Source organism: Strongylocentrotus purpuratus, unplaced genomic scaffold (genome assembly GCF_000002235.5).
Source record: "Strongylocentrotus purpuratus isolate Spur 01 unplaced genomic scaffold, Spur_5.0 spur5_scaffold_14, whole genome shotgun sequence".
NCBI lineage: Eukaryota > Metazoa > Echinodermata > Echinoidea > Camarodonta > Strongylocentrotidae > Strongylocentrotus > Strongylocentrotus purpuratus.
The window spans coordinates 770805-794811 of NW_022145599.1; the positions used below are offsets into that span (position 1 = coordinate 770805).

Genomic DNA, 24007 nt, shown 5'->3' on the forward strand with positions numbered 1-24007 from the left:
CTTTCCGATTTTCCAGTGTTTTCCAATTGAGAAAGATGAAGCTGTAAATTGGTTTTTGCATCGCATATTCATACTTTCTGTCGATATATTTGTTCATGTTTCTAGTAAGACCTACCCTGTTCACAGAATTGTCCTCTAAAGCATCCTTGACACTGGCATGAGTAGTCGACACATGAGCCTGGTACGGCTTCACATACAGCACTATTCTGACATTGGTTCGTCTCACAGGCATCAATGACTGTAAGGAATTAAAGGAACAAAAGCGACGACATCAGGGGCGCCGGAAGCAATTTGGGATTGAGGGGGGGGGGGGGCTCACCTTCCAGGGGCAATGGCGTCATGAGCAAAAACATTTGGGGGCAGAAGAAAAATTTGCATCACCACCACTCTTACATGTTACATGCAGGCCCCACGGAACGTTTTTTTTTCAAAGTGGAGTATTAGCGATTAGATTAGAGTTTAGCGAGCGAAGCAAGTGGAGCGTGAATTGGCGTGGGGTCCAGGGCTTTGAACCGGCGGGAGTCAAGGGGCTAAGCCCCCGGAAGCTCATGGTTTTTAGGCATTAAATTACGGTCAGATAAGCATATTTAAATACCTTATTTGTGTCACTGGCAGGTCACTAATTGTGGGAGGTCCAGGGGGGCAGAGCCCCCGGAAGCTCAGAGGTTTTGGGTATTTAATTAAGGACATATGAGCATCCAGGGGGCCGCCTTAGAACAAATACAGGAAAATCATGTCATTTCAGCAACATTTAAAAATCACTGGTATCGAATTAGAAATAACCCCCCCCCCCCCTCCACCCCCACCCGCCCATTAGTACGCCAGTGTTCAGGGGCTCATGTCTTCTCACCTCTATAATACAAAAAAAGACACACACACTATCCCGTCCTCTTACAATATTTTCACGATATGCGCGAATCGCATTTATTATAAAAAAACCTCCATTGATAAATGAAGGGGCATGCGGAATGTATACGAAATTTAATTCCTGTTAACTTTCGTTTTCTTTAAATGGAATATAATGTATATGTGATTCAATTCAGGTTTTGATCTTTTTTATGTTTTTTTTGGTTAAAAAATTCAAACCATCGTTTTGCCCCCTAGTTTTTTGGTTGTGGGGAGGGGGGGGGGGTAAGTGCCCCCCCCTCACTTCCGGCGCCTATGTATGACATGCAAAGCGACATAGTAAACTAAACAGCTTCCAATTACATTCTGCATTAATTCAAATATACAGACTATTGAAGCACTGAAAGTTAAGAAGCAAGTCTCAACTTTAAAACTCCCACGATTAAAATCACATTGCAAAAATAAACGAATCCTAAGTGCTACAATATTTTATTGATAGATGCCCAAGTATTCTGATATCAATATATTGCAGTTGGTTTTAATTAAATATATTAAACAGATTGTCCAATAAAGATTGGATGAAAAATGAGTCCAGTGTCTGATGCTGGATATTTGGTACTCACATTGTTCACAATTCTGGCCTCTGTAGCAATCCGTGCACGAACATTGATGTTGAGTACATGATCCGGTCATAGCCGAGCACGAACCGCCGTTAAAGCATGGTCGACTGGCACATGGCATAAGTACTGCAAAGTAAAGGGAAAAGTGGGCAGTCATCATAATACGTGTGTGGTAAGGGACTCTAAAACCGATATGTTACAGTGATACCTACTTAACATGCTATTCCAGATAACATCAACAGTTTTGTAGAACATTTTCAGGGTTTTACAATAAAGTTTTAGTGGTTAACGATCATTCAATCTTCAAGAAAGTACGAATCATCATGATGAATCACTAACTGGTCCAGAAACGACTTCCTTGCGTCAACTGCTTAAGAAATATTATAGGTCACTTTAGTTAGTACCCGCGGAATCAGTGATACATCCAAATGAGGCTAGGTGATCAAATTTATGTTTGATAAAAAGAAACTTACGCGTCTCACACAGCCTTCCAGTATAGCATCCAGGACAGTCACACGTGTAGGCAATGCAAGACCCATCGACAGGTTGACATATCCCACCGCTGCGACAAGGGTTAGGTGAACACTGGTCGGATCCTACATGTAAAGACACATCATGTTTGAGTTTAATATTGTGCCTTTCAGCAACTCCAGAGCTAATGTAATACCCTTGAATTAATCAAATGATTGAAATATTTGTGAAAAGAATCGTCATTATCGCAAAAGAATTATTGGGAAGAATCGGGAACATGAAGTCTTTCGTTCTGTTATGATTATTTACAGCACCGTTGATTTAGAGGTAGTGTATCCCTTTTGCAGCCAACATCAAATAATATAGATCTTTGCAGGAATTATAAATATGTCACGTATGTCCTATCTGTGAAATTTAAACGTTAGCAGTGTCTTAGTATTCAAATTATGCAAGGAAATTCGTTTACTTTCCCGACTTCACTGTCAAACACTACTGAGTGACTGGCTGACTTTTTTTTTGGGGGGGGGGGGGTAGTAAAAACATACATAAAATGAGCTGTAAAGGGTACATGAGCACTTTTCTACATCAATAATCCACTTCTTGTCATGGCCAAAATTAAGCTGATTGAATCTTTGCGCAGCACAAAACGTACAACCGTTCGGTACAAACCGTTCGGTACAAGGGTCTGAAATCAGACTATTTAACTAAACGTAGATCTTTGAGAAACTACCCTCTTTTATTTAATGCCCTACTGCACTACTTATAGCTACTTGCGCCCTTTATATAGCAAACAATGCCTAATCGGTGCCTGTTGGTGCCCCATGATCCTCTATTTTCTTATGTTAATTGAGGGCTGATTTGATGTGATAACCACCTGACAGTGACCTTACAGGGAGTTTTAATCCCCCTGGCCAAACTAGTGCAGACGGGCTTCAAGTAAAGGAAAGTAATGTCGATTTGGCCCTTACTTGTTTGGCATCTATCCCCGACATAGCACTGTGGACAACGACAGATGATATCTAGACATCGGGTCCCTACAGCATCGCAGGTTCCTCCATTCATACACGGATCGGGTGAACATTGGTTTAATCCTGTAAAGGTGAAGGACACATGAAAGTCATTTCGGTAATGCACTTTATTCAGACGTTGGTGTTGCATGACATATTCCATGTATTTATGATATAACAATTTTCATTAACCAAACAAAGTCAAGAATGATTAATAACGGAAACAAAATTAATAGAATCCTGCTAAAATCACATAATAACGTAAAGTGACGAGAAAAGAAGACAATACTAATTTAGGCAAAATCAAATTTCAAGTTGATTTCAATTCATATGTCAATGCTTTCTTGTTTCGTAATCAATCTGAGTCAAACAGTAAAAAACAACTATTTCAATAGATAAGCTTACTTGTCTGGCACTGGTCGCCTATATAGCATGGTTGACATTGGCATGTATAATCAGTGCATGATCCAGAGGTACGGATACAGAATCCACTGTTCTGACATGGGTTAGGACTGCATTGGTCCTGAACTGAAATAAAATATCAAAGAATAATAATAATTATACAGCAGACATATTGGATTTGAATTATCTCTGTGATAAATGGTATAGATTTTACATGGACCACAACGATAGAATTAAGGTGCAAGAACATTCTTAGTCGATATATTGTATCCCAACTTATCAATTAGTGAAATAAGGCTAACCATGATTAGGAAAGTCAACTCAAAACTTTTCGAGCCTAAAACTAAAACTAAATTAACAGTCATATAGTCATCGATTTGTGCCCCCCTCGAAAAAGTCATAAAGTGCTGACACTTTATCTTTATTGAGGATGCGTTAGGTATCACAGAGTCAGTTTGAAGTTATACTTTGATGACATAACAATCTTTTAACTTCCATCAGTAATGAAGTAAGGTTCCATGAAGCTTATCGTCTTGTTAAAACTCCTCCGTGTCATTTTCCTACTGTGTATTATCTATTAATTGTGTATATTATTTTCTATTGTATATTGTTCATGTGCTTCATGTAATACCAACACTTGAATTTCCAAACGGACCAATACAATCAATCTGAATCTGAATCTGAATTAACTTCAATAACCGTAAACCCAACATTATACCTACTCATATTAGATCTTTACCTTTAACATAAACTTAACCTACATCCAATTGGAACCCTTACCCCTATTCTTTTGAAAGAATAAAGCCCAGTGCGATTGTCGCTGAATCGACTATCGGAGCACCAGCTTATCCTAGGTGTGATGTAAAACTATTTTCAAATCAGTTGTTTACTTACATTCTTCACAGTTCTGTCCTTGGTAGCAGTCCGTACATCTACACTGATACTGATCACATCGACCAGTCAATACTGAACATGTGCCTCCAAACTCACAAGGGAAACTACTGCATGGATTGAAAACTGAGAGGGAAGAAATGGATTTTGTCGTCATCGCTTTTTTTTAATTACTTGTTTTAATTGTTTATATCTACCCGACTATACATTTTAATTTGGAACACTAACAACATGTTTATATATATATATATATATATATATATATATATATATATAAACAGATAGTATCTTACCATAAATCAAATCAAACAATTGAAATTAATATTTAAATCTCTGAGCTGCTGATCTACGAGGTCAAATATATTAAAAGGTAAAAGGCTTATTTACGATTTGTAATAATGAGCTGTTGGAAGCAAAACTTTGTAATTCTTTGGCATTTTTTAATAAAGAAGAAACCCAGGTATCCTGACCTCTCTCTCCAAGGATCTACAAGTAATTAAAATATTCGTAGATCATGATCATCAACTTACAGACTTCACAGAACGTTCCCGAGTAGCAGTCGGGACACTGGCATGTGTAGTCGACACAAGAGTTGACATTAGCTACACAGTTTCCTCCGTTCTGACATTGGTGGTTCGCACAAGCATTTTGTCCTGAAAGAGGGCAAACACAAACCAATTAAGTGATTATAACTTTTAAAAATATCGTAAAGACATATAAAAATTATATTTGTACATGTTTGTAAGCAGTTTCAACTAGTTTACTTTGAAAAATAACTGGCCTTTCATCATGATGATAACAATGTTGGGCATTCACTTTTCGTTAATCTTCTCCCTTCGAAAATAGTTAACAAATACAGGGAAATTATCAAATTGGCAACGGATGTCAGCATTATCGTATAGCTTGATTGGTGTGAAATGGCAAAACAAATTTAAATTCTTCGCTCACATGTCACAGAGGACCAGAAATGCAAGCTAAATTGGACAGAGTATACATTATTGTGGCGGTCACCATGAGTGATACATTTGGGAAATAAAAGCTTTCAATCAAAAGCAGGGAGGCCTCCCACTTCCCTGCCAAAAGTGACCACAGGAAACCATTTTACCTATTTCGCATCGTGCTCCTGTAAAGCATCCTGAGCACTGGCACTGGTAGGATGTACAAGAAGCCAGAGTTGATGAACACTGTCCGCCATTTATGCAGGGTGAGTTGTTACACGGATCCCTCCCTGCAAGTAATGTTTCACATTAAGTCATGGTAATGTACATCTCTTTTATAAATGAAGAACTGTAACACATTACACACTGTCACTTTTATAAGGCGAAATTGTCTTCTAACATCAAATGTAGTATACGACTTTAACTTACCATAGTCCCATAACATCTACATATTAGTAATAGTTATCGTTATGATTTACTGTCCAGTGCCTTTTAGGAAAACGTAAGAATAACAATAAAGACATTTTCATAATGGGAAGTGTTATCTTTAGCAATTTTCGTCCATAACTACTTTCAACAAGAAGGCATCACTACAATACACGTACATGTTTGGCAATTATCTCCAGTGTAACAGAACGGACAGGTACAAGTGAAGTCAGTGCAGGATCCAGCCATCCTGGTACAAGCACCTCCATTCGAACAAGGGTTGGGGCTACATTGGTCCACAACTATGTCAAAGTAGAATTCAAGGAAAAATAGAATTCGGTCAATGAAAAGAAATCATCTAGGAATTCTGGAATAAAAGCGAAAATCAACATGAGAATATTTTGAACTCCCGGCATCATACCAATAAGGTGTGTAACTAAAAGGCTGTTACATTACACTAGTATAATGACATTACAATCAAGTATGTGCCATTTAATGCTTTAGCAGGAGCAAAAATGTGGCACCATATTTAGATGCTCTAAACTTTCATTAAATACATGATTAAAAAATGTTCGAAAAGTTAGAAAATCACGATTAAATATTAAAGACAAGATATAATTTAATATAATATAGCCTACATTAAAGATTGTAGTTCGCCACTTCTTGTAACTGACCTGTACTTCGGGGAGTAAAGCTTTAGTAAAGGTCTCCGAGACCGACTTCAAGTAAGATCCCGTACAATATAAACACTAGGATTAATATGTCGTGACATGTACGGCGTATACCTACATGTAAGACACCTGTCGCCACTCCAGCATCCTACACAATCACACGCGTAACTAGTACAAGACACCTGCTGACACTGACCGCCATTGAAACATGGATTGTTCTGACAAGGATCCAACACTGTGAATAAAGTATAAATATGTTATGAATATTTGATAGCGTTATACATTTTATCAAACGAAAATACAGTTGTAATTAAAGTACGATAGTTTTATGTATAACACTTGAAATGTTGAAAGATACCAGGTTCTTGTTTAATCAATAACAATATATATATATTTTTAAAAAGTTTAAAACTATTGTATAACGTATGATTGATAATCTTCCATGGATATAATCGATCTAACGCATGACAATTGTAAAATGGCTCAGTGTATTTCAATGAATTTAGTGTATTTCAATGTTACTACCGTCACCCTATTCATGTATTGCCTTTGAGGAAATGGACCATTACATGTTATAAAATGAAATGTGAACTTACATGTGTTGCAAGTAGTGCCCACGTAGCATCCGGGACATTGACATTGAAATGACGTACATGATCCTTGCGATAGCTGACACATACCACCATTAGCACAAGGGTTGCCATTATCAGTACACGCGTCAATCGCTGAAATCATACAAATACATAATCACTGAAAAGTAGTTAAGCAGCGAGACAAATCTCATTATTAAGATGTTATCAAGCTTATATGTTTAACCATCGCAAAATATTCTTCAAAAGCTGTATGCTGCAAAAAAGCAGACATGGATATCAGAAAATAGTAAAGCAATAGAGGACAATAAAGTACTGATACAATATTTTTATAAAAAACTTTCGATATGTGAACGTACTCCATCACGTAATTATATGGGTATATATAGTCCAAATCGGGTATTTCCGAGCGTAATGATAACTCTCAAATTAAGAGTTTAGGGTTTGAAGATAGATACCGGTTTCGCAGAATAATCCGGTGAAGCATGGCGGACAGATACAGGCTGATACACTGCATGACGTCCCTCCTTCTCGGATACATGATCCTCCATTCAAACACGGGTTAGTATCACAGGGATCAATTGCTGAAAATAGACCACATAAAACGGAGGTTTTAACTGATTTATCGGAAGAGATTGCTAATTGAAAACTCAAAACACCCAATGGTAAAAAAAAAAAAGTTAACAGAATGCATATAGCCGAAGTGTTGGCTCAGTCAGTAGAGCGTCCGCCTCACAACCGGGAGGTCGTGGGTTCGAACCCCGGCTGCGTCATACCAAAAGGCGTTAAAAGATGGGAGTTGTAGCTACCTTGTTTGGCGTTCAACAATAAGGGATAGAGCAACGTCGATTTAGCGCTGCTCAGTGGCTGCCGGGCTCACGATCAATTGGGCAAAAAGAATTTCCGTTTCGGTTTAATAAAATTTGGAGTGGACTATTAGGCTATCATTATTATTATTATTACTATTATTATTATAAAGAAGTTGATTCTGACTAGCTAAAGAGGGCATCTCTTTGATTTATCAACTGCACTGAGCTCAGATACTAAAGATTTACAGTTCTCCTCTCTTCTTCATACTGGGAAGTACGGGATGGAAAACATTATTTAGTCTTTTGACATCCTCGTTGATTGTCTTTCTTCGTGTGGGTATCAATAATAATCTTTCCAATAATTCAATAATTAAAACAGATAACCGCTACAACATCACTTGAGGAGGCGCGATAGCTCAGTCGGTAGAGTAGTGGTCTTGTAATCCAGTGACCCGGGATCGAAACCAAGGCTATGCGCTATTGCCTTTTGGTAAGGCATTAATCCTCATTACCAGGTCCCTCGGAGATGACCTAAAGCCGTCGGCCGTCTTACTGCTTACTAACAATACAAGCATTTATGCTTTCTTAGCAGTCAGGTAAAATAACCACCACCAATACATAATTAGGGCCTACGGTAGAACACATCAAGTCACGTGAAGAATCTCTACATGTTTACTTACATGTTTGGCATGTATCTCCTTGGAAGCATCCTTGACAGCTACACGTGTATTGAGTGCATGAATCTTGTACAAGCTCACATACACCACCATTTAAACATGGAGCAGCTTGACACGCATGAACCTCTGAAAAATCATCAATTTAAAAAACAAACAAAAATAGTAACTCTAAGGCAACCTCATTATGCCATTAAAGAGTTATGTATACGCCCCTTTTTGCCTGACTTTGTAGCTACATGTATGTCGAATAAAAATCTATGTTTAATAAATAACACATGCTACTTTCTATTACGGTAATTGAGCATAGTCAATGTCATCTTCATGCTTGAAACCTAGCAATTTCCTCTGTTCGAAAGCTTTTGGCTACACCAACGACACACGACGTGAACAAAAAGATGGGGTCCCCCATAATGGGAATTAGACCGCCTAAAGAATCTAGAAGGAACTGGGGAAACGTCGCCGAGCAGTGTAAGTTCTACCAGTTTTCGATGTATACCATCACTGATAATGACACCACATGAAAGAGTTCGGTTTGTAACATCGAAAAAAACTTTAAATGATCTGAACGAGCATTCATACCTGTAAGGCAATTTCTGTCCGTATAACAGCCTGCACATTGACAAGTAAAATCGGCACATGATGCTCCATTGCTACTACATGTACCTCCGTTGAAACAAGGGTTTGGATCGCACTGGGTAATTGCTGGTGGAGAATGAAAAGAGGAAAAGAGGGGGAAAAATATTAAGGTGTGATAACTTATTCAAAGACAGGTCGAAAGTGAATACATTCTGGTGCACATATGGTATTAAAAAATTGGTTAGTATCTGCATCCCGATTCCCTTCACTATGAGCTGACTTTTAAGATTAATTTATAACTATTATTCTCCGGCTATTAGTGGAACGCCGGGCTAGAACAGAAAAAAGATATCAGGATGGAGGAAGAGAGAGAGAGGGGAGAAAGAAAGACAAAAATGAGACTTGAACACAACTCCATTCCAGACTCAATCCATCGCTCTGTCACTCCATTCGTTTTGTAGGCCCCTCCCCATAACCAAACTCACTACTCTAGTGGTTGAAACTTCTTCCCATTTTACTGCCTGTGAAAGAAGATATCCCTGTCTAGATACTGATATAAAACAATGATATACACGACGGTATTAAACGAGACATGGTTGAACCAACATAGACTGATAGAAACAAGTTTAATGAGATTGAATTACCTATTTCACAGTTGGATCCTATGAAGCAGCCTTCACATTGGCATGTATACCCTTGACACGATCCAGCTAGAGCTACACACATTCCTCCATTCGAGCAGGGGCTTGTGCTGCACTGGTCAATAACTAGTACAAATTCAATACAACGAAAGTTAAACGTCAATTACCAAGAATTTCATCATCTATTTTGATACGAAAATCAATTTACATGTACAATTTGTATTTAAGTTTTAAAAGACATAATATGTTCTTATTGTTATTAAAATGCAACGAAATGACACATTTGTTCATGTTAAAAATGTCTGTTAAAGATAATACCAAATTTTGGTAATATTTCAACAGGATTGGATTATGAAATGTAAAATTTGCATTATCATTGTGAAACCTAATGTTAGAATAAGCAACTTTTAAACAATGGCTCTAAAACGCTAAGGATTTCCAGAAAATATCAAATTTATTTGTGCTTCCGATACATTGCAAATAGCGCCTATTGCCATACAATGGTAGCTGCGACCATGGAAATCTCGGAATATGCTATATAATCTCCAAACGGAAAAAGAAAATCGGTCGATTTTATTCAAAAAATATTGTTTTGAAGCTAAAGTAATATCAATCTTGAGAGGGAGCTATACAACAGAAAGAGTTTATTATTCACAATTTCATCACTTTAGACTAGATTTCAAACGCGACAATGATAAATGAATATTGTAAAATTGCATATGCTTCCAATATGTTCACTTTAACCAAATTCATGACCCAATACCAAAACTTTGAATTACCTTTGTAATTTTGCGATATGTAAAAACTTGACAAAAATATAGCAAATATCACAACTCAATATACTCTAAGTGCTTCAGTTGAACTTACAGTTTTCACAGTTGGTTCCGTTAAAGCACCCAACACATGCACACTCATAATCGGTGCACGATAGTGAACGACAGAGGGCTCCATTCTGGCACACGGTCGGCTCGCACGGATTCATAACTGCAGAAATTAGAAATTTATTTATAACAAATGACAAAGAACAGAAGTATTTTAATTCGTGTCAAATGGCAACTTGTGATTTAAATCAACTTCCACAATTAAAAGCATTCTGAGATAAACAGTTGGATTCATCCTATTCAGGGTTTAGGCATAAGTCCAAGACTCATTTTTGGGGGTGTCTCTTCAATATCTCTTAATGTAAATTAAAATTTCGTCCTCGAACAAATATACATGCCCTAGTACTTTCGTCGATGATCGTTTACAGATTATCACAAAGAGAAACTGTGTTTCATCTTTATCACTTTCCTTGTTTTTAATTTAAGAAAATGTTTTGTTATTCTGCAGGTGAACACTGACTATTAAAACCAATACAGCTTTTAAAAATTAATGTCAAGCATTTTTATAAAAATAGTGTTGGCTTATATTGTTATAAGTTGTTATGTTTGAAAAATTGAACAAAGAAGATGTTAGACGGAGTAGATAAGACTTACGATCTGAGCAGGTTGGTCCAGTGAAGCATCCTTGACACTGGCATGTAAAGCTATTACATTCTCCAGCCACCAAGCTACAGACACCACCAAACTGACATGGGAAACTCTGACATGGATCAATAGCTAGATAAACACAGATATTAGAAATGTATAATGCCGGTATTACAGCGAAATAGCACGTTTGATAAATATTTAACGACCTTTACCTTGGAGGAGCTCCAAGTATTCTAATAAATGTGAAAATGGTTACATATTCTAGTTCATTGTTGATCCCTAATGAGGATAATTATTACTGTATGATGATAAAATCCTAAATTGAATAAAGATTTGTTTTTCAAAATCAGGGAGGTGGTGAAAATTCCCTTTCCTGGTTCATTTTGCTGGTTCAATATTAACTTAAACAACCATTTTCTTCGATTAGCTTTGAAGGCTTTACAAGGAAATCATAGGTCATGATATATGTCTTGTCGGAAAAATGTATTACTCCTAAAATTAGAGTTACGTGAATGAGAAAATGAATGTGAGATGGCTATGCAGTCCATATCAATAAAGTTTAAAAAATCTGTTTAAAGCGCAGAGTAAACTAATTCTGCATGAATACTAGGCCTATAATGGTAATCACGGAGTAATAATTTAAAAAATGACTGTCTACCGATAATGCTAGAAGCATTATTGTACATTTATGAATTTAATTTGTATGGATCCATGTTGTTAAGCTGACTTACGTAAGTGGCAGAATTGTCCTTCAAAGCACCCCTGGCATTCACATGTATACTGGAAACACGATCCTGGTACTGGGACACAGGTCGCTAGATTCTGACAGGCGTGGTTATTACATGGATCTTGCACTGAAGGAAGGAGAAAAAAGAGGTTCGTATTCGACTCAAATTTAAAAAAAAACATGAGCTATCTCGATGATTTTATTCACCATTTATCAGATAAATTGTTTGATATATTTCATGTTTTACTGTTGATACCTTGTTACTTGGCACTCAATCAGCAGTACGAGTATTCACCACAAGTGGTTTTTCAGCAGATTTTTAGAAGAATTATGTTATGCTTCTTTTTCGCTTCATTGATCATACGTAGAAAATGATCTGTAAAATTATTGCAAAATGGACATTACTTAAAGTAAGATTTACTTTAAAAGTTAGGAATCACAAAAGATACAACGTTAAATTGTAAATTGGTAACGAATTCAGATTTTTCTTAGAAAGAGAAAGATAAGTGCATTAAATATGTATGGTATTAATGCGAATGATAAATGTACTCACATAGTTCACAGTTAGGCCCAGTGTAACATCCGGGGCATTGACACGTAGCTACAGAGCATGATAATGGTTGACATGTACCGCCATTCAAACATGTCAGGGTGGAGCAAGCATCAGATACTAATTGAGGAAAAATATATTTATCACAAGTAACAATTATGATATGATGGCAGTACCTTTCATACAATTTATAGGCCTACACAATATTACGAAGTCCATGACATCCTTGTAGAATTATTTCACATTCGAACATACGAATGCATAATCCAGCAATCTTGGGAGCATTTTATGAATGCAAAAATAATAGAGAGCAGACGAATACTTGAGAAGTAGGTAAATTCCGATAAATCATATAAAACTGTAATCTCCAATGATTGAACCAAATTTATTGTATAACACTAGGATACAACTTGGCGTTTAGTGCGCGTATGGGGATATACCATCATCTTGAACTGAATTAAAGTATCTATATTACTAATACCACTAATCGCCGCTGGGGGTCAAAACGGGTACAAAACGGTTCCTCAAAAACGTCTTTCCCCGACCCCGCCCGCCTCCGCCGTGGCGCGGGGAGGGCGGCACAATTCCACGAGGCCTGTCTCCCGTAACCCGCGTGCCACGTCGACCCCGCGATCGACGTCCACGCCGTTAAACGCGGTTTCGGGGTGCCGGGGAGGACGGGCGGACGAGAGCACGGCGGGCGTCGTGGATTGCGAGGAGGCGACGAACCCGCGAGAGCGAGTCCGCAAGGCGTGCACCCGCCCTCTGTCTAATTATCAAAGAGAGACGAAGAGACACACGATGGACGAGAATCCACTCGCGTCAACGGGTGTAGCAAGTCTTATTGAAAAAGCTGCGGCGTATCCCGAGTAAGACCTCTTGCTATAGGGTTCGCTTTGTAGCATGTAAGAGAAATACACATCAACAGACGACTCACCCGGGTGAGGGGATGTAGCCAATATGTATCCTCAACGGGTTGAGCGAACCCGTGCTATGCGTCTTTCTATAGGATATGCTTTGTAGGCCAGGCGCCCACATGCACAGTGTACGTGTATTACACGCTCTCAGGTCACACACATGCACACACCACAGTCGATTCGAGTCGAGGCGATTGCGACAACTGGCGCGAACCATGGACCTATTTTCACGTAAAATCTTTACTCTGAAAATAATTATACAAATTCTGTGATCTATGCCAACATAATCATAGTCCAAGCTTCTGTTTTATTGGTCTTTTTATGAAAACTACATCGAAATCACAACAAGAATGGCGCAAATAGATATGTGATAGTACGCCTTCACGTGACTGACAGTTCAGTTGCAAACTGCCTGAGTCCACACAGTGTATTGCCACCGCAGCTGAGCGCTGCTGTCGGCGGTGCTGTCGGAGCGCCTGAGTGTGTGAGCGGATACCGGAGTAGCCAGGCCTGCCGTGGTGTGAGGAGAGTCTAAACAACACTTTGAAATTGCTATTATTGCCCCGATTTCAATATACATGTAGTTTCGTGAATAGATGTATGAAACCCGGGCTTGGATTGTGATTATTCTGGCCATGTATAATTGTATACTAATTTTCGATAATCATTTTTCAAAGTAGAGTTTTCACAAGAAAATCAGACGGTCGTCATGGTCGTTTAAAAACATGATAATACTTTTAGTATGATACAGTTCTTGCATCAAATCAATTTTTAAAGTATGGGGGGGGGGGTCAGGTAACTCGAAGCGATTTGAGTGCAGGCGTGGTGTCCACGGGTACAAAGGGCTGAACCCCCGAAAGCTCAGGGGTTTTAGGCATTTAATTACGGTCAGATGAGCATATTTTTAATGCCTTATTTGTGGCACTGGCAGGTCGATCACTAATTGGCGTGGGGTCCATAGTAGAGTTGCGTACCAACTACGCTGAGCTGAGAGTACGCTGGCCTACGTTACTATACCCTGAGGGACGCAAACAAATACGCAAGATGGACGCAAACAATTTAATATGTTTAACACAATTCGCGTACTTTCGGTTTAGAAACTTGACACAGAAAGTACGCCTTTTTTTTACGTAACTACGCTACTAAACTAAACAAGCTGCATCTTTAAATAAATTAATGAAAAATTAGCCCAAGAAAAATGAGCCCCCGAAAGATTAAAAAAAGTAGCCCCCAAAAATGTTCCCAAAATTTGATAAAGATCGAGTCCCCGAAAAAAAAAAACCTTTCACTGGATTCTACGCTCACAGTCCCACACACAGTCGAGTCAATTTGTGCACAAACCGTCCGATTTTTTGTGTAAAATCTTTACTTTGAAAATAATTATACACATTTTGTGAACAATGCCAACATAATCATAATCCAAGTCTCTGCATATGTAGTCTTTTCATGAAACTACATTGAAATCACAACAATAATAATGCAAATAAATAGTAATTATCGAGATCCTATCTGACATAGTTTGTTTTACGATGCGCCATTCATGGTCAAACAGCATATATTATACAAATTCTCTATATAAAGATAATCTAATTTTTTTTTGGATAGCACATAGGCCTCTATCTATCTATCTATTTGGCCCCCTCCCCTAGAATCCCGTGGATTTTCCACGGGTCCTGCTAGTCTATATTACTAATACGCAAAATCGCCGCGGGGGGTCCAAACGGGTACAAAACGGTTCCTCAAAAACGTCTTTCCCCGACCCCGCCCGCCTCCGCCGTGGCGCGGGGAGGGCGGCACAATTCCACGAGGCCTGTCTCCCGTAACCCGCGTGCCACGTCGACCCCGCGATCGACGTCCACGCCGTTAAACGCGGTTTCGGGGTGCCGGGGAGGACGGGCGGGCGAGAGCACGGCGGGCGGCGTGGATTGCGAGGAGGCGACGAACCCGAGGCGACGAACCCGCGAGAGCGAGTCGACAAGGCGTGCACCCGCCCTCTGTCTAATTGTCAAAGAGAGACGAAGAGACACACGATGGACGAGAATCCACTCGCGTCAACGGGTGTAGCAAGTCTCATTGTAAAGGCTGCGGCATATCCCGAGTAAGGCCTCTTGCTATAGGATTTGCTTTGTAGCATGCAAGAGAAATACACATTAACAGACGACTCACCCGGGTGATGGGATGTAGCCAATATGTACGCTCAACGGGTTGAGCTTACCCGTGTTATGCGTCTTTCTATAGGATATGCTGTGTAGGCCAGGCGCCCATAGTGTACACTCTCTCAGGTCACACACATGCACACAGTGGATTCGAGTCGAGACGATTGCTACAACTGGCGCGAACCATAGACCTTTTTTCACGTAAAATCTTTACTCTGAAAATAATTATACAAATTCTGTGATCTATGCCAACATAATCATAGTCCAAGCTTCTGTTTTATTGGTCTTTTCATGAAAACTACATCGAAATCACAACAAGAATAGCGCAAATAGATCTGTGATCGTACGCCTTCACGTGACTGACAGTTCAGTTGCAAACTGCCTTGAGTCCACAGTGTATTGCCACCGCAGCTGAGCGCTGCTGTCGGCGGTGCTGTCGGAGCTGAGTGTGTGAGCATGTAGGAGCGGTGACCGGAGTAGCCAGGCCTGTCCGTGGTGTGAGGAGAGTCTAAACAACACTTTGAAATTGCTATTATTGCCCCGATTTCAATATATAGTTTCGTGAATAGATGTATGAAACCTGGGCTTAGATTGTGATTATTCTGGCCATGTATAGTTGTAAACTGAATTTCGATAATCATTTTTCAAAGTAAAGTTTTCACAAGCAAAGTAAAGTTTTCACAAGAAAATCAGACGGTCGTCATAGTCGTTTAAAAACATGATAATACTTTTAGTATGATACAGTTCTTGCATCAAATCAATTTTTAAAGTATGGGGGGGGGGGTCAGGTAACTCAAAGCGATTTGAGTGAAGGCGTGGTGTCCACGGGTACAAAGGGCTGAACCCCCGAAAGCTCAGGGGTTTTAGGCATTTAATTACGGTCAGATATCGATGAGCATATTTTTAATACCTTATTTGTGACACTGGCAGGTCGATCACTAATTTTTGGCGTGGGGTCCATAGTAGAGTTGCGTACCAACTACGCTGAGCTGAGAGTACGCTGGCCTACGTTACTATACCCTGAGGGACGCAAAAAAGTACGCAAGATGGACGCAAACAATTTAATATGTTTAACAAAATTTGCGCACTTTCGGCGTAGAAACTTGACGCAGAAAGTACGCCTTTTTTTTACGTAACACTACGCTACTAAACTAAACAAACTGCATCTTTAGATGAATTAATGAAAAATTAGCCCAAGAATAATGAGCCCCCGAAAGATAAAAAAGTAGCCCCCAAAAATTTTCCCAAAATTTGATATAGATCGAGTCCCCGAAAAAAAAAAATCTTTCACTGGATTCTACGCTCACAGTCCCACACACAGTCGAGTCAATTTGAGCACAAACCGTCCGATTTTTCGCGTAAAATCTTTAATTTGAAAATAATTATACACATTTTGTGAACAATGCCAACATAATCATAATCCAAGCCTCTGCATATGTAGTCTTTTCATGAAACTACATTGATACAATAATAATGCAAATAAATAGTAATTATCTAGATCCTATCTGACATAGTTTGTTTTACGATGCGCCATTCATGGTCGAACAGCATATATTATAAAAATTCTCTATATAAAGATAATCTAAAATTTTTTGGATAGCACATAGGCCTCTATCTTTCTATCTATTTGGCCCCCTCCCCTAGAATCCCGTGGATTTTCCACGGGTCCTGCTAGTCTATATTATTAATACGCAAAATCGCCGCGGGGGGTCCAAACGGGTACAAAACGGTTCCTCAAAAACGTCTTTCCCCGACCGTGCTTGCCTCCGCCGTGGCGCCGTGGCGCGGGAACGGCGGCACAATTCCACGAGGCCTGTCTCCCGTAACCCGCGTGCCACGTCGACCCCGCGATCGACGTCCACGCCGTTAAACGCGGTTTCGGGGTGCCGGGGAGGACGGGCGGGCGAGAGCACGGCGGGCGTCGTGGATTGCCAGGAGGCGACGAACCCTCGAGAGCGAGTAGGCAAGGCGTGCACCCGCCCTCTGTCTAATTATCAAAGAGAGACGAAGAGACACACGATGGACGGGAATCCACTCGCATCAACGGGTGTAGCAAGTCTCATTCTAAAGGCTGCGGCATATCCCGAGTAAGACCTCTTGCTATAGGATTCGCTTTGTAGCGTGTAAGAGAAATACACATCAACAGACGACTCACCCGGGTGATGGGATGTAGCCAATATTTACGCTCTCACGGGTTGAGCTTACCCGTGTTATGCGTCTTTCTATAGGATATGCTTTGTAGGCCAGGCGCCCATAGTGTACGTGTATTACACGCTCTCAGGTCACACACATGCACACACCACAGTCGATTCGAGTCGAGGCGATTGCGACAACTGGCGCAAACCATGGACCTATTTTCACGTAAAATCTTTACTCTGAAAATAATTATACAAATTTTGTGATCTATGCCAACATAATCATAGTCCAAGCTTCTGTTTTATTGGTCTTTTCATGAAAACTACATCGAAATCACAACAAGAATAGCGCAAATAGATCTGTGATAGTACGCCTTCACGTGACAGTTCAGTTGCAAACTGCCTTGAGTCTACATGTTGCCACCGCAGCTGAGCGCTGCTGTCGGGGGTGCTGTCGGAGCTGAGTGTGTGAGCATGGAGTAGCGGTGACCGGAGTAGCCAGGTCTGTCCGTGGTGTGAGGAGAGTCTAAACAACACTTTGAAATTGCTATTATTGCCCCGATTTCAATATAGTTTCGTGAATAGATGTATGAAACCTGGGCTTGGATTGTGATTATTCTGGCCATGTATAGTTGTATACTGAATTTCGATAATCATTTTTCAAAGTAAAGTTTTCACAAGAAAATCAGACGGTCGTCATGGTCGTTTAAAAACATGATAATACTTTTAGTATGATACAGTTCTTGCATCAAATCAATTTTTAAAGTATGGGGGGGGGGGGTCATCAGGTAACTCAAAGCGATTTAAGTGCAGGCGTGGTGTCCACGGGTACAAAGGGCTGAACCCCCGAAAGCTCAGGGGTTTTAGGCATTAAATTACGTTCAGATGAGCATATTTTTAATGTCTTATTTGTGACACTGGCAGGTCGATCACTAATTGGCGTGGGGTCCATAGTAGAGTTGCGTACCAACTACGCTGAGCTGAGAGTACGCTGGCCTACGTTACTATACCCTGAGGGACGCAAAAAAGTACGCAAGATGGACGCAAACAATTTAATATGTTTAACAAAATTCGCGTACTTTCGGCGTAGAAACTTGACGCAGAAAGTACGCCTTTTTTACGTAACACTACGCTACTAAACTAAACAAACTGCATCTTTAAATGAATTAATGAAAAATTAGCCCAAGAAAAATGAGCCCCCGAAAGATAAAAAAAAAGTAGCCCCCAAAAATTTTCCCAAAATTTGATATAGAGCGAGTCCCCGAAAAAAAAAAAAATCTTTCACTGGATTCTACGCTCACAGTCCCACACACAGTCGAGTCAATTTGTGCACAAACCGTCCAATTTTTCGCGTAAAATCTTTACTTTGAAAATAATTATACACATTTTGTGAACAATGCCAACATAATCATAATCCAAGCCTCTGCATATGTAGTCTTTTCATGAAACTACATTGAAATCACAACAATAATAATGCAAATAAATAGTAATTATCGAGATCCTATCTGACATAGTTTGTTTTACGATGCGCCATTCATGGTCGAACAGCATATATTATAAAAATTCTGTATATAAAGATAATCTAATTTTTTTTTGGATAGCACATAGGCCTCTATCTATCTATCTATTTGGCCCCCTCCCCTAGAATCCCGTGGATTTTCCACGGGTCCTGCTAGTACATACTTATTTCACAGTTGTCTCCCTCGAAGCAAGATGGGCAGCGACACACGTAGTCCACGCATGACAGCCTGAGACAAACACCTCCACTATCACATGGGTTTACTGCACAAGGGTCCAGTACTACATAATGCAATAGGAAAAATGACTTAATTGAACCAGTGATTTTAAACATAGAAATTAGTTTTTATATCAGTCAAACGGAGGTATAAATATAATGTAACGCTCTAGAAATCTGATTACTAACACGTTTTTATTTACCGCATCTCATCTATCAAATTATTCAAATACATTTATAATCTGGTGCGTATTTCTTAAATGCATCGTTTAATTAATTTGAGATGCACGGCCCTGCGTGCTACCACTGTCTGTGATACGGTGTAATAACTAATATTGAAGCCCTAAAAAAATTCGCGCTTTAAAATGATCAAGAAGTGCCTCAAAAAAGTATTTAAAAAATCCCCAATAGACTGTAGTATTATGAAAACCGTTTGGCAAACGCAAAATTTGGTTTCGACTGCCAATCATAAATATCTTGATAATCAGACAGGCGATCGGCTTGTAAAGGTAATGGAGTTCCTGACTGACCTAAAGGTTTACAATTATCATTGCAGCATGAGCTAAATCCGGGACTTTGTTTCACAATCTGAGACAAAGTTACCGGATCCCTTTCATATCGTTCACATTACCATCTTTCCTTTATCTCCCGAATATATGAGCGTGTAATCTTTTGGCGTGAAACATCCCACGCATTAAGAGGGAAGAAACTGTAAGTGCGGGTCTGGATATACTTACATGTTTCACAAGTAATTCCCGTGCTGCAGCTCCGGCAATCACACGTAAACCCCGTACAGGACCCTGGCGTTGCAGTACATACTCCATTTAACTGACATGGGTTGGGATCGCAGGGATTTTGAGCTGGTAATTAATAAGAAAGAAAAGATGTATCATGGTGCAAAGGAAGAACAAAGGAATTATGAGGGTGTAAAGTTTTGCTACTCCATTTCAAGAACTTTGAGCTTTGACAAATAGGACGAAATAATGACAACGAGGACGCCGGTCCACAGAACAGCTTGCATGGAATTTGTTAATTCAGGACCAGTTTACCAACAGAATATTCGCCAGAATTTCTTTTGTAAGATACTATATTTTTTAAAGTATTGAAGACATTTTATAGCGACACAAGTTCTCATTGTATTGTAATTGCTCACTTAATACAGATATATTTTGTTTTACACAAGAAGCAAGAACTTACCATTTTCACAAAATTGTCCCTGGAAGCATCCAACACACTGACATGTAAAACCATCGCATGATCCACTAAGAGGAACGCAGGCGGCCCCGTTCATACACGGCGACGGCGAGCAAGGAGTAATAGCTAGAAATGAAACCAAAGGATATGTATATTGTAATTCTTTAACTCCTATCATTATTTTTCAATTACCAATGAATGGTTAAATTTATCATTTTTCTTAAACTTTTCTCTGCTGTAATAGGAACCTTTTACAGACACAGTCATATGTTAAATCAAAATAGGATAGATATTGCTCACATATCAACAATTAACAACAACAAAACTAAGTATTTTGATAACACCTTGAAAAAAAAAAAAGGCCAATGATATATCCTCATTTCAAATGAGAGTACGCTTTTTGGTCAACATTAAATTTCAGATATTTTATTCCAAAAGACAATCATGGAATGTATATAAAGTCAAATCACATTATGTACAGTTAAGATGTACAGGCAATATACTCACGAGTAAGACAGTTCTGTCCAGTAAAACACCCTTGACAGGTACAGCTATAGTCAGTACAGGTAACCGGAACACATGATCCCTGATTGTCGCATGGATTGTTACTGCAAGGATCCAACACTGTGCAAGGTGAACAAAGGTGTAAGACACTTTAGTTGAATTCTTATAGTATAAGTAGTAGTAGATATAGTAGATATAGTATTATCGATAAGTTATAGTATAATCATTATAATCCTGTCAATCAGGCGTTAAGAATTTTCGTTATCCATTATAATGGAAGATAGATATTTTGATGTACATCTGGTCTTGTCATGCAGGCTACCAAAAAACATTCAATAAATGTCAAATGTACAAATTAGACGGGATAACTGAAAATGTATCAAAAATATTAATATAAAATCCGTCATGTTTCAAGAAATCGATGATTTACATCATTACATCAGTCTATGGAGACTCAACTAATTACACGTTATGAAACAATGGATTGTTTAACTGTATACTTTATTAATACAAACATACGTCAACTTCTCCAACACGTTATCATAGTTAACACCGGTGGGACAGATTTCTCCCAGGACCGAAATTTACCAGAGCTTCTTCTCGTAACGTATTTCGTAGACCCTCGTTGAGCTACATGAATGTACCTGTTCTGCGCCTTCAGACGTGGAGGAGTGGGGGTGGGGGTACACTGGCACCACTATCCACTGAGAATATCACCGACTTATACGTGTGGCAATCACATCGGAAGGTTAGCCTACTTACATGTTTCGCAGTTCACTCCTGTGTTGCAATCTCGACAGATACAGCTATATTCAGTGCACACAGTAGATGAGGGAATACACAAACCATTAGCCTGACAAGGATTAGGGCTGCAGGGTGTTATACCTGGAAATCAAAACGATTAAAGTTCCATTGTATCAAAGCTTAACTTGTTAAACAGAAATATGGCAAGCTGTAGTCGAAGTCCTTCTACACATTTGGATTACACGACACAATCATGTCGACATGCTATTCCCATCGTCATAATCAGCCCTTACACTAGTTTTAACCTAAAAACCAAATTTCAATCCAGGTCCTGAACATATTTCTTAGGCAAAATGTCTAAGAAGCAAATGTCGGATCCCCATGCAGGAGAGTAACAATGTTTAAAAAAAAAGAACGATAGACTTCTTCCAAATATATGATAAGTTGTTGATTTCGTTATACTACACTGGCAGTCAAAATAATGAAAAGGGTTATTCAATATACACATTATCCATTTCAAAAAAAATATTACGTAGTCAATTAATGTGAGTGTACTTACCCTGTTGACACAGTGATCCTTCCACACATGGTGGACACTGACATGTGAACGATGTACACGAACCTTGGTTAATGATACAGGCCCCACCGTTAGCACAAGGATTGTTTAGACAAGCGTTCAAATCTAACAATCAAAAGAACAAAGTTGTATCACTCAATCAAGGTTCACTTTATGATTTAAACATTCCTTGATCCTTTATGCGACTTTGATTGAAAAACAAGCACTATGAACATGAATGACAAAGAAAGCGGACAAAATATACAGTTCCTCAGGTAGACAAAGGAACATCCCTTCACTGCTATTATGTAAAAATGTGTAGAACAGGTATCACATGCATATTCACCTTTTTACATAATAGCAGTGAAGGGATGTTCCTTTGTCTACCTGAAGAACTGTATATTTTGTCCGCTTTCTTTGTCTGTCATGTTCATAGTGAAGTAACTGTTTTTTCTGGGATTACTGTTCTTTTCTCTTATGATGCTATACTAAATGTATTCAAGACAAGCTTCAATGCATTATTAACCCGTTAACTACTGAATTCTCACATTCCCATAGGCTTTAATACAGGAGCCACCAGGTTCCAGTAGGTAATGGGTTAATCTGATAGAAAAGAATAGAACTAGAAGGGCGTTGACTGAAATTGAAATACTCATTGCTATGATATCCCATATCTCTCGTAAAGGATTGAGGTCTTCATATATGATTGTATCTAGCAATTATAGCCTTTGGACTCATTTTGTTTGAATCACTTTCTTCTTTTTATGATAAATGTCGTCATTTTCACTAGAAATTGTTCATATTGCATCGTTAATCACTCAACATAGAAACAACATTAGATCACATCAACATACCAGTGGCACAGGTTGGTCCTTGAAAGCAGGCATCGCAGCTACAGATGAAATTGAGACAGTTGTTTTGATCTTGTTGACATGTTCCTCCATTCAGACAAGGGTTGTTTGCGCATGGATCAATGGCTGATAGAAAATAAATACATTTGATAAAACCTAACAATATCTCACGTTGATAATATACAGTACCATAGAAATGATTTGAGAATAATATCATGTTTTGTGATATGGTTTGGCAAATGTTACCCCTCGCAATGTATGTAATGATTGGGTCGGGGGTCAAATAAGAGAAAGAAAACAATAACGATTGTGCCGCTGCAGTTATATAATTCACTTTCACATTATCCATTGAATGGTCTTTAGCAATGTTTAGTAGATATAAGTGTTTCGTGATTTCTTTCTTTAAAAACCACACTAGTGTTGCAGTCGATATTAGGAGAAATACTTGTTATTACATTCGTTTATGGTTATGTCTTGATTGAAACAAACACAAGACTGGTCTCACTGTATTAGCAAATTTGTTCAGTACTTACGAACATCGCAGTTCTGTCCTGTGTAGCACAAGTTGCAGAGGCAGCTGTATTGTGTGCATGGTGAGATGCTACTGATCTGACACGCACCATTAATGCAAGGATTGGGACTACAAGGACTTTGGGCTGAAAATAAGCGGAAGAGTCATTTACCAAATGTCTAAGAATTTGTTTCCAATCTCAGCCTATATAGTTATAGTCAGAGCTATATCTTTCGGCATTTCTTTCTGACCTCTCAGAAGGTATTACTCATGGATTATTTAAAACTTTTCTAAATAGCCATGTTTACTAATGTCCTTTGGCAAGACATTGATTTACATTTGCCACTCTCAACCCAGGTGATGTAAATGGGTACCTGGCAGGAATTAATTCTT

At 39.0% G+C, this 24007-nt stretch overlaps 1 protein-coding gene across 1 annotated transcript in view; it reads right to left on the reverse strand.

Annotated features, from left to right (window-relative positions):
- The window catches only part of LOC581033 (fibrillin-2), a 66672-nt gene that overhangs the window by 39964 nt on the left and 2701 nt on the right, over positions 1-24007 (reverse strand). The window contains exons 5-31 of the mRNA XM_030984908.1: positions 23637-23759; positions 23107-23229; positions 22256-22378; positions 21715-21837; positions 20956-21072; positions 20452-20574; positions 19992-20114; positions 19203-19319; positions 12315-12431; positions 11766-11888; positions 11041-11163; positions 10433-10549; positions 9569-9691; positions 8928-9050; positions 8352-8474; positions 7321-7446; positions 6869-6997; positions 6391-6507; positions 5781-5903; positions 5343-5465; positions 4768-4890; positions 4241-4363; positions 3350-3472; positions 2906-3028; positions 1940-2062; positions 1470-1592; positions 116-238 (exon numbers count right to left, since the gene is read on the reverse strand). Coding sequence (XP_030840768.1) covers positions 116-238; positions 1470-1592; positions 1940-2062; positions 2906-3028; positions 3350-3472; positions 4241-4363; positions 4768-4890; positions 5343-5465; positions 5781-5903; positions 6391-6507; positions 6869-6997; positions 7321-7446; positions 8352-8474; positions 8928-9050; positions 9569-9691; positions 10433-10549; positions 11041-11163; positions 11766-11888; positions 12315-12431; positions 19203-19319; positions 19992-20114; positions 20452-20574; positions 20956-21072; positions 21715-21837; positions 22256-22378; positions 23107-23229; positions 23637-23759 — 3300 coding nt within the window. The remainder of the gene's footprint in view (positions 1-115; positions 239-1469; positions 1593-1939; positions 2063-2905; positions 3029-3349; positions 3473-4240; positions 4364-4767; positions 4891-5342; positions 5466-5780; positions 5904-6390; positions 6508-6868; positions 6998-7320; positions 7447-8351; positions 8475-8927; positions 9051-9568; positions 9692-10432; positions 10550-11040; positions 11164-11765; positions 11889-12314; positions 12432-19202; positions 19320-19991; positions 20115-20451; positions 20575-20955; positions 21073-21714; positions 21838-22255; positions 22379-23106; positions 23230-23636; positions 23760-24007) is intronic.